The 12,679-nt window shown below is 48.3% G+C and overlaps 2 protein-coding genes across 2 annotated transcripts; one reads left to right on the plus strand and one right to left on the minus strand.

The window, feature by feature from the left end:
* Nucleotides 1–15: 15 nt before the first annotated feature.
* LOC137608559 (3-hydroxy-3-methylglutaryl-coenzyme A reductase-like) lies at nt 16–5,644 on the minus strand. The gene is made up of 20 exons (XM_068335034.1): nt 5,520–5,644; nt 4,882–5,081; nt 4,673–4,784; nt 4,492–4,579; nt 4,145–4,229; nt 3,954–4,059; nt 3,760–3,866; nt 3,555–3,674; nt 3,337–3,470; nt 2,972–3,255; nt 2,753–2,883; nt 2,472–2,666; nt 2,203–2,361; nt 1,969–2,126; nt 1,774–1,879; nt 1,514–1,684; nt 1,300–1,440; nt 1,070–1,228; nt 818–972; nt 16–736 (listed from the first exon to the last, which is right to left on the minus strand). The coding sequence occupies exons 2-20, from the start codon at nt 5,041–5,043 to the stop codon at nt 709–711; spliced, it is 2,601 nt and encodes an 866-aa protein (XP_068191135.1). The 5' UTR covers nt 5,044–5,081; nt 5,520–5,644; the 3' UTR covers nt 16–708.
* Nucleotides 5,645–6,677: 1,033 nt separating this feature from the next.
* Nucleotides 6,678–9,687, plus strand: LOC137608561 (beta-1,3-galactosyl-O-glycosyl-glycoprotein beta-1,6-N-acetylglucosaminyltransferase 4-like). The gene is made up of 2 exons (XM_068335040.1): nt 6,678–7,007; nt 7,998–9,687. The coding sequence occupies exon 2, from the start codon at nt 7,999–8,001 to the stop codon at nt 9,307–9,309; it is 1,311 nt and encodes a 436-aa protein (XP_068191141.1). The 5' UTR covers nt 6,678–7,007; nt 7,998; the 3' UTR covers nt 9,310–9,687.
* Nucleotides 9,688–12,679: the final 2,992 nt, after the last annotated feature.

Raw genomic sequence — 12,679 nt, forward strand, 5'->3', positions numbered from 1 at the left:
TCACCACACCACACGTTAACAGAGGACAGAGTTATTTATTTAAAATAAAACATTTCATGATTAAAAGTGGCTGAAAAACTTATTATTCTAGAACATCCACCTTAGACTGTGTAAGGCCACCCTGAGCGCCCCGCCCACCAGTTTTTAGTTTCCATCATGAATAAATACTTCATTCCACCTTAAAAACTCTTCCATATGGCTTTGACTTCAAAGGTCGACCCCTGGGGGCCGCCACCCTCCAGTATACACAGTATACAGCAGACCCGGGGGGGGGGGGGTCGGGTTAAGTACAACACACTTTCAGGGAGGGAGTCGGTGTCTCCATGGAGACGCCGCCTGTAGCAGCTGAGCTTAGTGCAAAGACGGATCCTCGACGTGATGAAGAGTCACACCCTCTTCGCCTACGGCTACCTGTGACGGTAAACGCCGTTCACGTCGGACCAGTCGGCTCCAAAGAGGCAGAAGATATTTGTTCAGGACATCCCAGCGACCGGATCAGTAACGCCGAGCCATCCGACGACAGATGTCTTTGAAAACACAAAAGACGCAAACAAATGGCACAAGAAACAACAACAACAACCCTGAACGTCTTCAGGTGACCATCACAAACAAACGTGGGCGGGGTCTTCGTGTCCTTGACGTTCGCCACACGCCGCTCCTCCGGTTGGCTCAGTTTTAAACATCGTTCGTCCCATCTGAGGATCAAGGTCACGCCTTTGACTCGCCGCCTTTAGATCTACGAGCGAGAATCAGAACGTCAGCGATCGTCAAGGGGGGGGGGTACTCTTCTACGTGACCAGAGATGAATATATCTCACCTGTTGTGGGTCATGTGACTCTTCACCAGGTGTCCGGCGGCCAGAGCCGCCATCAGCGACAGCTCCCCTGCCAGAACGGTGGCGCACACCAGGCGGGCCAGCTGACGGGCGTTCTCCCCGGGCTGCTGGGAGCTGGTTCCCTGAACGCCGAGCATCTGTACACGTGATGAGAGGAGCCGGGTCACTTCCTGTCTCGTCACTAACCTCCTCGAGGTTAATCGTTTAAGCTAACGGCGGCACAGGTGAGCTCACCTGGAGACAGGCCTGCTGCGGCGGCAGGTTGGTCCCGCCCCCCACTGTCCCCAGCTCGATGGAGGGCATGGAGCAGCTGATGTAGAGGTCCTCCCCCTCCGGACCCGCAGCCTCCATCTGTGTGATGCAGTTGGAGCTCCCCACAGTCTGAGCAGGGTCCTAAACAGAACGGAACCGTGAGGAACATCCTTGAGGTTAACGTGGTTACCGCACACGGACCCAGCTATTACCTGTCCACAGGCGATAAAGATGGCCGCCACGATGTTGGCGGCGTGCGCGTTGAAGCCGCCGACGCTCCCTGCCACGGCCGACCCTACCAGGTTCTTGTTGATGTTCAGCTCCACCAGCGCCGCCGTGCTGCTCTTCAGCACCTGCACACACACCCAGACGGCGTTCAGCGACGGGATCACCTGGACCCCCACCCCCTGGGTTCCACTTCCTCACCTCTCTGACCACCTTCCCAGGGATGGTCGCCTCGCACACGGCCGACTTTCCCCGTCCCAGGATCCAGTTGACTGCGGCGGGCTTCTTGTCGGTGCAGAAGTTCCCGCTGACCGCCAGTACCTCCGTGTCCGGGTACCGCTGCTGGAGTCGCTGCAGAGCTTGCTCCGCCCCCTGAAACAAACACAGAACCGCTGGGGGGGTCACTTGGAGATACAGAACCACCAGAACCAGAGCGAGACCTGATTCTGATCCAGACCCACCTTGGAGAGCATGTTCATGCCCATGGCGTCTCCCGTCTGCGACTGGAAGCGGATGTACAGGTTCCTCCCGGCTAAGTTGACCAGCAGCTTCTCCAGCCGAGCAAACCTGTCGGGAAACATTCGCTCATTTACAGGAGAAGGAAACGGAAACGTTCCACTTCCTGTTTGTCTTTTCCTGCCCGGGTTCCTCCTGACCTGCTGGTCTCGTCAAAAGCCTCTTTGATCGCGCCGAATCCGTCCGAGGTCTCCAGCCAGGCTTTGACCTCCGCCGCCCGGCAGGCGGAGGGCAGCCTCACCACGGGCCCCCGGGTCATGCCGTCGGCCAGGATCCTGCTGCGACAGCCCCCGCTCAGCTGGACAGGAAAAAACGCCGTCAGCACACAGGAAGTCAAGTTCGGAACCGGAAAAGAACTCGAGGTGTCGTCTTACGGAAATCGCTCTGCATCCTCGGTTGGTGCTGGCGACCAGGCAACCCTCTGTGGTCGCCATGGGAACGTGAAACTGCCTGTCGTCCAACAGGAGAGGACCGGCGACTCCTACCGGGACCGGCATGTAGCCGATGACATTTTCGCAACAAGTTCCCATCACCTGCAGCATCAACACAGAAATACTTCAGAACTGGCTACACCCCCCCTAAAACGGACCCCATGATGGACCCCAACAATAAACATATTTTAAGACAGGCACGCCGCTGCTACCTTAGAATAATCATAGTCTTTATAAGGCAGACGGGCCAGAGCGGAGTCGACAGGCAGTTTGGGAGCCAGCAGCTCCCTCCTGATGGCCACGCCCCTCTCCGGCGAGTCGAGGACAGCTTCCAGCTTGTAGTTGAGGATGTTCCGTGACCTCACCAGATTCATCACCTCTTCGTCGCTAAGGAAACGGGGACCCCTCTGCGCCGCGGCGAGAAGAAACCGATGATCAGCTAAACCCTCAGCCTGTCACAAAAGATCCCCTCCCCCCCGGTGTGATGGCTTACTTCAGGATCTGACAGGACGGCCACGCATTCCTCCAGTGTCCTCGGCTTTAGGTCGCCGCAACCTGCAGGAGGTGTTACCTGAGGAACGGGAGGCGTCAGACAGGGGGAGTCCCCAGCAGACGAAGATCCTCCTGTCGAGGAGACAGACGTCACATTAGGCCTGATTTCTGATTTCTCATTAAAACACAGTTGATTAAAAAAATCCAGCAAACTCATCACCTTCTCGGAGCGCCGAGTCAGCTGCGGGGGAAGGGATGGAGCCTGAGCAGGATGTGAAAGCCAGGTCAGTTGCTAGGGCACCGTTTGCGATTTTCCACGGCTGCTGGGGCGGGATGTCCCTCCTGCAGCAGTTGGCTACACCCAGAGGCTTCTGGGTCGGAGGCGAGCTGCTAATGGGACTCTTGAGGGACAGGGAAGACTCCGTCTCCGCTTGCTCGAAGAACACGTACTTGACGGCGAGGAGCAACGCCAGACTCAGAGTTATCACCTGCTCCAGGTCCACGCTGGAAGAGACCAATCATTCGTCAGCGTTACCGCGATGGCGTGTAAGCGGAACGTTGGATCCGTCCGGTCGGACGCGGTACCTGGTGAGGTTTAAAGGCAGCATGGTTCCTCCAGACTCCAGCCTCTTGGCTATCGGCCCCTCGACGGTCCGGTTGCGGTCTTGATTTTCGGCGGCGAGTCGAGTGTGGGCGTGAACCAATGCCAGAACCAGAGACTGGGTGGGAGGGGGGGGTCAGGTTAAAAGCTGACCTTTGAAAACGCGTGTGGCATCGTCACAGACGAGGGAACGGCTCCTCACCATGATGATTTTAACCCTCTGGGTCACGGGGTTCGGTTTGTTGTCCTCTTCTTCAGCCAGCACACGGGCGAAGTGGCTCAGCTGCCAGATCGGACGCCCCTCGAGGTTTTCCCTGGACAGCTACACACACAAACACAAAAAAAAGTTTTAGCGTACTGAAAGAGTTCATTTCCACATCTTATTGAGACCCAGACGTCATCCTCACCTCCAGGACCAGAGAGACGCACGCAGGAAAGAAGGTCATGAAGACAAAGTAATTGGCGAGGACGGACATGCAACCGAAACAGCACATGATTTCTAACTGAGGGACGCCTGGAGGAGGAGAAAAAGAACTTTTACTTAACATTTGTTTCATCAGGCTTCAATTTGTGACCGTTTTCTGTTTAATTAACCACATACCCGACATGGTGCCAACCCCGATGACCAAACACTCCACCAGAGCATCCAGGGTGAAGGTGGGGCCCAGGATGGCCATGCCTTTGGAGATGTTCTCCCTCACCTCCTCCTGCGTTTGAGACAAATGGCAAAAGCACCCGTAAGTGACACCCCTCTGAAGTCTATAAGCGAATCCACGTAGTTCCTCACTTTACCTGAGAATTTGAGCTGAGGGCGAATTTGGCCAACGCACAGGCTTTGGACAGGTCAATGAGGAGGAGAAAGAACGGCAGGGCTTCACTGCAGCAGAAGGAGAGAGATCTAAATATTAGGGGATGATGGAATTCAGGTTTCAGTGCAGTCTTTGAATAGAAGTTTTTAAATCCGACAGATCTAATCAGTCTATAGATGCTTCCAGCATGTCGGAACAGGCAGAAATGTAAGCAGTATAGATGCAACTCAAATCGACAAACCAGGAGGTAAAAACAGATGTTATTTAAAGCTGCAGGCATTTTACAGGAACTGTTTGAACCGATGATTTGAAGCACGGCAGAAAACTTACTTAAGACCCGTCAGCTCTTTCCCAAAGAAGTGGATGACGACCGAACTGAAAACAAAGCTAGAAAACACCGTGAACAACCCCGCAATGCCTGTAAGATGAAACAAAACATGTACAATTTAAATACGTACCGTGTGCAATGTAAGTTAAAGTGATGAACAAGCTCACATCTGGTCATACTGACCCAGTATATATTTGGATCCAAGTTGTCGCAGGTTCTTCAACTGGAAATAGATGTAAACAACGGCCATGCAGCGCGTGACGGTTAGAATGATCACATCGCTGCTGTGGTTCTTCTGTAAGAAAACAGATGTGGTGTTAAATCTTGGTCGTTTTCGGGGCTCACATCTGAGATCAGAGCCCCTGCTCCAGTTTCCTCCTCGGCCGGCTCACCTGCTCCACCTTGGGGCACTCGCCCCAGCTGCACACCTGGCTGCTGGCTGCCAGGCTGTTCATAGACATCAGGCAGACGGTGAGAGCGAGGGTACCCACGATCACCTCCCACGGATGGGAGGCCACCAGCAGACCGTGGAACCGGAACAGTCGAGCTAACATGGTGTCGTGACGACCTCTTGCTAAGGTCACAGGCTCACCTATAAAGGACACACGTAAAATGATTCGATTATTGTCAATCAGCGATGAAAGATTACAGATGACGTCACCACTAATGTGGTTAAAATGGTGAACTAAAGCAGTGCTAACATGATTAGCACACAGCTAATCACATACTGGCTTTGTCAGGCCAACTACCGGCCGTGATTTTTAGCTGAAAATTTGACGACTCATTTGGGTGTTCGATACATGGTTACGAATAATCAATATTCGTAACCATGGTTACGAGGCGTCACAAGCGTTTATCGTCAACCTACTGTTGGTTAGCATTAGCTACGTTGCTAAGTCAAAGATACAGTAGCATTAGCTGTCACACCCAGGCTAACGCGAACAATTTACCACCAACGTCATTTTAAGCTTCAAAATTCGAACACTTACATAGTTATATATATATATGACAAAATATTAAATCCACGTACATTCAAACGCTTCGCCGCGGTCAGAGAGTCTTTTTCATCTCGATAACGTCCCTTGGAAGTGCCGGCTAGCTAGCTAGTAGCTACTTCTACACGTAACATGACCAATATGGCGAGCCGGAAATTCGACGTCATCGACGTGGTTTAAGGGTGCGTCACGGGGGCGTGGTCAAAAGTGGAGCAGAGGTGACAGCCGCTAATGACATTTATTTATTTTTTCTTCTTTTTCTTTTCTTCTTTTAATTCTTTTTTACACTTACGTTTTATTCAGATAATAATGTACTGATTAAATATGTAATTAATTTAATAAAGTTAATTTAATTAATACATTCAGTGTCGTTATCCTCTTCTATTTCATCATCTTCTTCTTCAGTGTTGTTATAAATATTGATATTAAAATTAGGGGAAATTTTTTCTTCAAATGTTATATAATAATCAGTAATTGTTAATTTATGCTGTCTTCACATGAATACTGTTTATGCTGTTTCACTTCATAAAATTCTTTATGCATTTAAATGATTTGTCAGTTTGTTTGTATTAAACAAAGATTCTTTAAAACATCCCATTAACCCCTTTGCAGTTTCGTCTTTATGTAATTAGTAAAATTTATGCTTAATTCCCTAACAGCCTAAGGGTTGTTCAGTTTACTCGTGAATAATACATGTCATAAGCAGAACTTCCTATTAAACCTCTCCAAGGCCCGTTTGTTTTACAGCAGTCAGTAAGTCGTGACATATTAATGAAATATTAGAATTTAGAACATTTGTTAGTAAAATTTAATCAAATTAAATTGATCCATTCACCATCTCTTCTTCGTCACCTGTCAGTGTGTTTTGTACAGTTGCGCACAGACACAGACTTCAGAAACACTTCTGGAGTGAACTGATTTTAATTTTCTCTTCATTGTACACGGAACACGCGTGATTCTTGACACGAAAAATGACCTGTTTTGAACTGCAGGCACTGGAGAGTCAACTCAAGTGAGCCATTTGCGGAAGAATGTTACGCAGCGCATTTGATCCAGACGCGTAAAACCCCTTGGCGTGATTGTGTCACTCCACACACCTTATTCTATTACAACAGGATTAAACGCGTGAGAGGCGATGGGCTGCATTAACTTTAATTCAATTATATTTATTTATAAAGCACCACCTGTGTCATCCGACACAAGGAGAGCCGATGCAGGTCTGCTCCATAATTAATGTGGTTGCGCCGCGTCCCGGAGCTCCACCCTCTTTCCGGGATACCGCGACGGAAGCGCGGCGCTCTCCAACGACACTCGCAACGCAGCAACAGGTTTCCACCTCGCAACGTGTTGTCCGCAAGTCCATACCCTCCGTGCGCTTTCATGGAGACCTGGTTCGGGAGAACGCCGTCGGACCATGTCACCACGGCCGCGCGTAAAAAAACGAAAGCGAGATCAGCGTGCGCTCTTTCCTGACACCGACAAGTTGCTCCTCAAGTTGTTTCGCCGTGAAAGAACAAAAACAGGTACAGAATATGGAGTTCACTTTTCGTCTGGTCGTTAAGCGTGAAGGGTTCGGATGGGGGGGGGGGGGGGTACCTGCCCATGGAACCAGGTGCGTCCAGGTTAATTGGGATCGCATTGAGGTGTGTTTTTATTTGATGACGGCCCTGCGGTGTCATTCGTGCGGTGGTTGAACTCTAATTATTAACGGTAATAACTAGTAGCTACCCTAACCAGCCAGTTATTCAACAACAACAAGAGAAAAACAACAACCCGATGGATCTGAAACTTACTTTAAACTTGAAAATTCTTCAGTCTTTGGAAGACAGACAGTCAAAGCAGCAAAAGTTTAAATCATAAGAGTCAGTTTTCATGTGTGGAACAAATGATCCAACATCTTTAGAAAGAGACGAATGGTAATAAAAGCATTTCATGACAAATTTAAGGTGATATCAGAACAGTTGTGAATAAAGAAATCTTTCTAAATGTTGGTTTCTCTACAAAGATTTTACAATTTTATATCTAATATATAAATATTCTTGGTATTAGACAAATGTTTGATCAAAGTTCAACCTCGACACACACATTCCATTTTGCTTACAATCAATCATGGATGCAGCAAAGAAGAAAAAGCAGAATGAAGTTGCTTTTTTAAACTTGGAACTAACTTATTGTGTTGGTCTGTAGAGGATACAGCTGTGTATTTAGTGAGGAATGCAGAAACCTGAAGTGGTGACACTTTGGAAAGGGTTTTCTTTTGTTCTTTTGTGTATTGGAAAGTGAACAAGATTCAAAAAGTAAGTACAAAGCTGAAAATCTGGTTCGTCCTCCAGCCAAGGTGAGTGTGCAGGGCAGTGGTGAGATGACACTTTTATAGGTAGAACAAACCACACCTCACGAAACTGCGATGAGTCGCTGCACAGTATTAAAACTGAAGGGACTCAAATATCAGATGTCAAGAAAGTTAGGCATCCGATACGAAAGGTGACGATCCGTTTCCTCTCTCTCCGCAGGATGAGTCGAAGATGCTTCTTGTCAAGACTGAGAAGAATAACCGTTCGTTCGGTCCTGTCGCTGCTGATTCTGTGTCTCCTGCTCGTCATCAGTATGAAATACAGCTACATCCCTACGTATTTCCTGTTCGACGACGCCCGGACGTTTCACAACTACAGCATCAACTGTACGGCCATTTATGAGATGGACCCGGTGGAGGTGGGTAAATCTCTCATCATCAGGAGGAAGCACGTCGTGAAGGACAGAGACCAGAGTCTCGTCAAACTCACCTCGGATTGCTCAAACTTCCTCAAATTCAGAGGTTATGACGGCAAGACGGCCACGGAGGAGGAGAGACGCTTCCCCATCGCGTATTCATTGGTGGTGCATAAATCTGCCTGGATGGTGGAGAGACTCCTCCGGACGCTCTACTCGCCCAGCAACGTCTACTGCATCCATTACGATCAAAAGTCTTCAGCTACCTTCATCTCGGCCATGAAAGGCGTGGCCCGTTGTTTGCCCAACGTCTTCATCGCCTCCAAGCGAGAGTTCGTGGTTTACGCCAGCATCACCCGACTGAAAGCCGACCTCAACTGTCTGACCGACCTCTTGGCGTCGGAAGTCAAGTGGAAGTACGTCATCAACCTCTGCGGCCAGGATTTCCCCCTCAAGTCCAACATGGAGCTGGTGTCGGAGCTGAGGAAGCTAAAGGGCGCCAACATGCTGGAGACGTGTCGACCCACAGACGGCAAGAAGGAGAGGTTCGCCTTTCACCACGCCGTCCAAGACGTCCGCTACGAATACCAGAAACTACCGGTGAAAACGAAGGAGAGGAAATCCCCGCCGCCGCACGGGATCGAGATGTTCACCGGAAACGCCTACTTCGTTTTGTCGCGGGAGTTCGTGGAGCACATGGACGACTCCGTGGTGGTGAAAGACTTTCTGAAATGGTCGGAGGACACCTATTCTCCAGACGAGCACTTCTGGGCGACGATTGCGCGACTTCCGGCGGTTCCTGGCGAGATTCCCCGATCGCAACCGGATGTCACCGACCTGATGAGCAAGACCAGGCTGGTGAAGTGGCACTACCTGGAGGAGAACCTGTACCCGCCGTGTTCCGGGAAACACGTCAGGAGTGTTTGCATTTACGGCGCCGCGGAATTGCGTTGGTTGCTCAACTACGGTCACTGGTTCGCCAATAAGTTTGATCCAAGCGTGGATCCCATCATCCTGCAGTGCCTCGAGGAGAAACTGGAGGAAAAACAAAGATCGCTCCAATCAGAGGCGAAGACTGGTTCATTAGTCAATCAAGTAGAAAAAAAGAAATCATGAAAGAGCTCTTTTTGGATGCTTGTGTGGTAGAGATGACATAAAGAGCAGGGGTGTCAAACTCATTTTCAGCATAACGGCTGTCCTGCAATGGCCAGCATTTTCCGCACTATAAGGTGCATCTAAAAGCCTGTAATTTTCTCTGTTTCTTATAATGCAATGTGCCTTATACATGAAAAAAGTTTGAAAATAGACCATTCATTGAAGATGAGTTGTCAGATGCGTTTTATAATCCAGTGCACCAGTGAATTTTTTAAAAAAAAATAGGCCATTCATTGAAGCTGCGCCTTACAATCCAGTGCGCCTTATAGTGCGGAAAATACTGTAACTAAATGTGACCCAATGTAATGTAAAATAAATGTAACTACTCCTTATTGTTAAATAACTCTGAATTTATTACTTATTCAAGTTACAAACATTACAGTTACACATAAAAAGTATGTTTCTTTATTCCTCTATTATAACAAATTATTTTAATTTGTCAGGTTATTAAACCCACAGAACTCCATCAATCAAGGATCAAACTATCAATGAATAAAGAAAAGTAACGTGAAACACAAGTTAGGACATTAACTTTGTTCAAAAAGTTTTTGTCAATCTTAAAATGGGATTAATTACTGCATTGTGGGAAATGTAGTTTTGCTCAAAGCACACTTTTAACCAATTTATTAGTAGACACTCTGACCTTTTATGCTCTCACGGGCCACATAAAAATGATGTGGCGGGCCACATTTGGCCCCCGGGCCTTAAGTTTGACACTTGTCATTGTAGGTCAGCCACGATGTCACAGTAGGGACAGCACCTCCTCCAGAGGAGACATGAGCTTAGAACCATCGATCCTCTACATCAGGGGTCTCCAAACTTTTTCCCGTAGGGGCCACATGGAACAGTTTGGAACACAAATCGCAGTGGTGCCTAAATGTAAACATTTATTGTCTTCTGGAAAGTCGTGGGTTAAATGTACTGGTCAGAACCAAGAAGAATTGTGAACTGTTCTGGTAGTCGTCCTCGTCCTCTCACCAGAGCAGCACGGCGGCGCAGCGGTAACGCTGTGGCCTCACAGCCAGGAGGTCTGGGGTTCAAACCCCACTGAGGGCCTCTCTGTGAGGAGTTTGCATGTTCTCCACGTGTCTGGTGGGTCCAAAAACATGCGCATAGTTAAAGATAAAATGATCATAGGTGTGAAGGAGGGTGAGAGGACACACCTGGGGGGTCATTGTAGTGGGAATTGGTTCTAAACCTGGTTACACAAACATTTTGGTCAGTTCCTCCACCTGTGAACCCATAAATACAAGTTCCAAACCAAATCCAGCAGCTGAAGGTTTAGCTCAGAGAGATGAGAGGAGGAACTCAGACCTGAGGTTATGGGTTCAAATCCCACCCCTCCCTTCATTTTTCATGTTGTTTCCTGAACGACGAAGACAAATACGCCCGGAGAAAAGGTGTGAGCGTGAAGGAATCGGTAGCGTGGTGGGTTAGCCCGTAACCATTTGAGCCCCCGGTGTCACATTCAAGTCCCAACCCAGCGCTGCAGGTTCTGGATCAAAACTGTGTCTCGCAGTAACGAGGCCCGGGGGGGGCCGTGTCCCCTCCGCGTTGTGTGGACTATAGAAGGAGAGGGTTATGGAGCCCTGAGCCAGAAACGGCTGACCTTTTACTGCTTTCATGAACAACATTTTAGATCTTCAGGTGAGTGAGAGCAGCTGCCGCCAGGCGAATAACGTTCCGATGACGTCAGGATTGTAGGTAGTGCTCCTACCTTTACGTTTTTGTGAAGAAGAACCTGTAACGTGATGAATAGAAAAAACCCTGCTGATATTTTACTATCATGACCATGAAGTAACATCTACTAGTTAACTGAATGAACAGGATGGAGACACTATTGATGAAATAGATGAGAACCTCTCTGGGATCTACAGAGAGAAAGGCCTTGGACATTAACTTCCTGTTGGACGTTTACTTCCTGTTGGACGTTAACTTCCTGTTGGACGTTAACTTCCTGTTGGACTGACCGACCGTTCTGTCGGGTCCAGGAGGCTCATAGATCTGTCTGCAGCTCTCATCAACTTCACAAAGCAAACAAGAAACCCAACTAAGTGATACTGGGGGGTCTTCTTCTGCGACTGTTCAATTTGTACCAAATGTGGAGGCGGGCCCATTCCGGCCTGCGGGCCTTAGTTTGGGGACCGCTGCTCTACATGATCCACCAGTTCCAGGATGGATCACTGTTACAACCCAGCTTGTTGAAAAGAGTTGTAACAAGAAGAAACCGATTTAAAGGGTTAACGTAAAAATATTTAATAAACCAGATTATCTTAATCCCTGGACGGGGTAAAGGTTTTCAAGATTAACTAAAGGGCCAAAGGATGCTGCTCAAACAAAGGAATAGAACCACAAGAGGACCGCTGGACTCCTCTGGAAATTACTAGTAAAGTGAAAACAAAACCCACAAAGTAATCTGATTACAGTTGTACTACAAAAGTGCTGAGCACCCCCCCCACTCCTAACACTAACACAATCCAGTGCCTGCCTGCAATCCACAGTGACTAACTCGGCCCACTCTTCACAATGTGGTCACAAGTTTGGTTCAAACATCTCATCTCCAGGAGCAAACGAGGCAGATTGTCTGTGAGGAAACAGCCCCCCCCAGGTCTGAACAGCTGAAGACGATTTGAGGACTCCCGCTCTGATTGAGGAGAACACTCTGCACCAATCAGGAGCCGGGGACGGAACAGGTGGAGTGGGCGGAGCCAGGACTGAAGGCTGGTGAAGCGTTGAGAGGAGAGAACCAAACAGAAACACACACACGCCCATGCAAACCCATAACAATCACTAACAGTATTATTAATGATGGGGGGCCACTGTGTTTATATTAACACAAAACAATCTTTAACACAAATCTAGCTGCAGGCTTTGTCGGCTCCGATGCAGGCTCCAGGCGGACCCCGCTCCAGGTCGATCAGTTCAACACAAAACACCTCCAAACCGTCACAACACATTGAACACAGTGTACATTATTTAATGATTAAATGAATAAAGCAATATTTTGTTATGGCTCTGTCAGTAACTTCAACAGGAAACATTAATATCGAGATAAACGCATAAATGACATTGAACTGAAAATGCATTATTGCGCTGCTCTATGATCCCACCAATCACTGCTTTTAAATAATAAAATAAATAAATACATGTAAATCAAATCAGTTGTATTTTTTCTCATGGCTCTTATCTGCAAGTAAACCTGAGTCCATTCAACTGAAATAAATATAAATAAAATACAAAAACCTATGGAACACAGACAAAACGAAACTTCCTTCAAGGAGACATCACGTCTTGTGACTCTGACCCCCACCTGGTTTAAACCCCCTGCTCT

This window comes from Antennarius striatus, chromosome 15, assembly GCF_040054535.1.
Source record: "Antennarius striatus isolate MH-2024 chromosome 15, ASM4005453v1, whole genome shotgun sequence".
NCBI classification, from domain to species: domain Eukaryota; kingdom Metazoa; phylum Chordata; class Actinopteri; order Lophiiformes; family Antennariidae; genus Antennarius; species Antennarius striatus.

Bases quoted from the DNA above. Each gene is read 5' to 3' on its own strand.
- LOC137608559 (XM_068335034.1), bottom strand. From the start codon at position 5,043: ATGTTAGCTCGACTGTTCCGGTTCCACGGTCTGCTGGTGGCCTCCCAT. The intron at 3,256-3,336 runs GTACCGCGTCCG...GGTCTCTTCCAG, and splicing joins CTGCCTTTAAACCTCACCAG to CGTGGACCTGGAGCAGGTGA. The intron at 1,880-1,968 runs GTCAGGAGGAAC...GTTTCCCGACAG, and splicing joins GCTTTTGACGAGACCAGCAG to GTTTGCTCGGCTGGAGAAGC.
- LOC137608561 (XM_068335040.1), top strand. From the start codon at position 7,999: ATGAGTCGAAGATGCTTCTTGTCAAGACTGAGAAGAATAACCGTTCGT.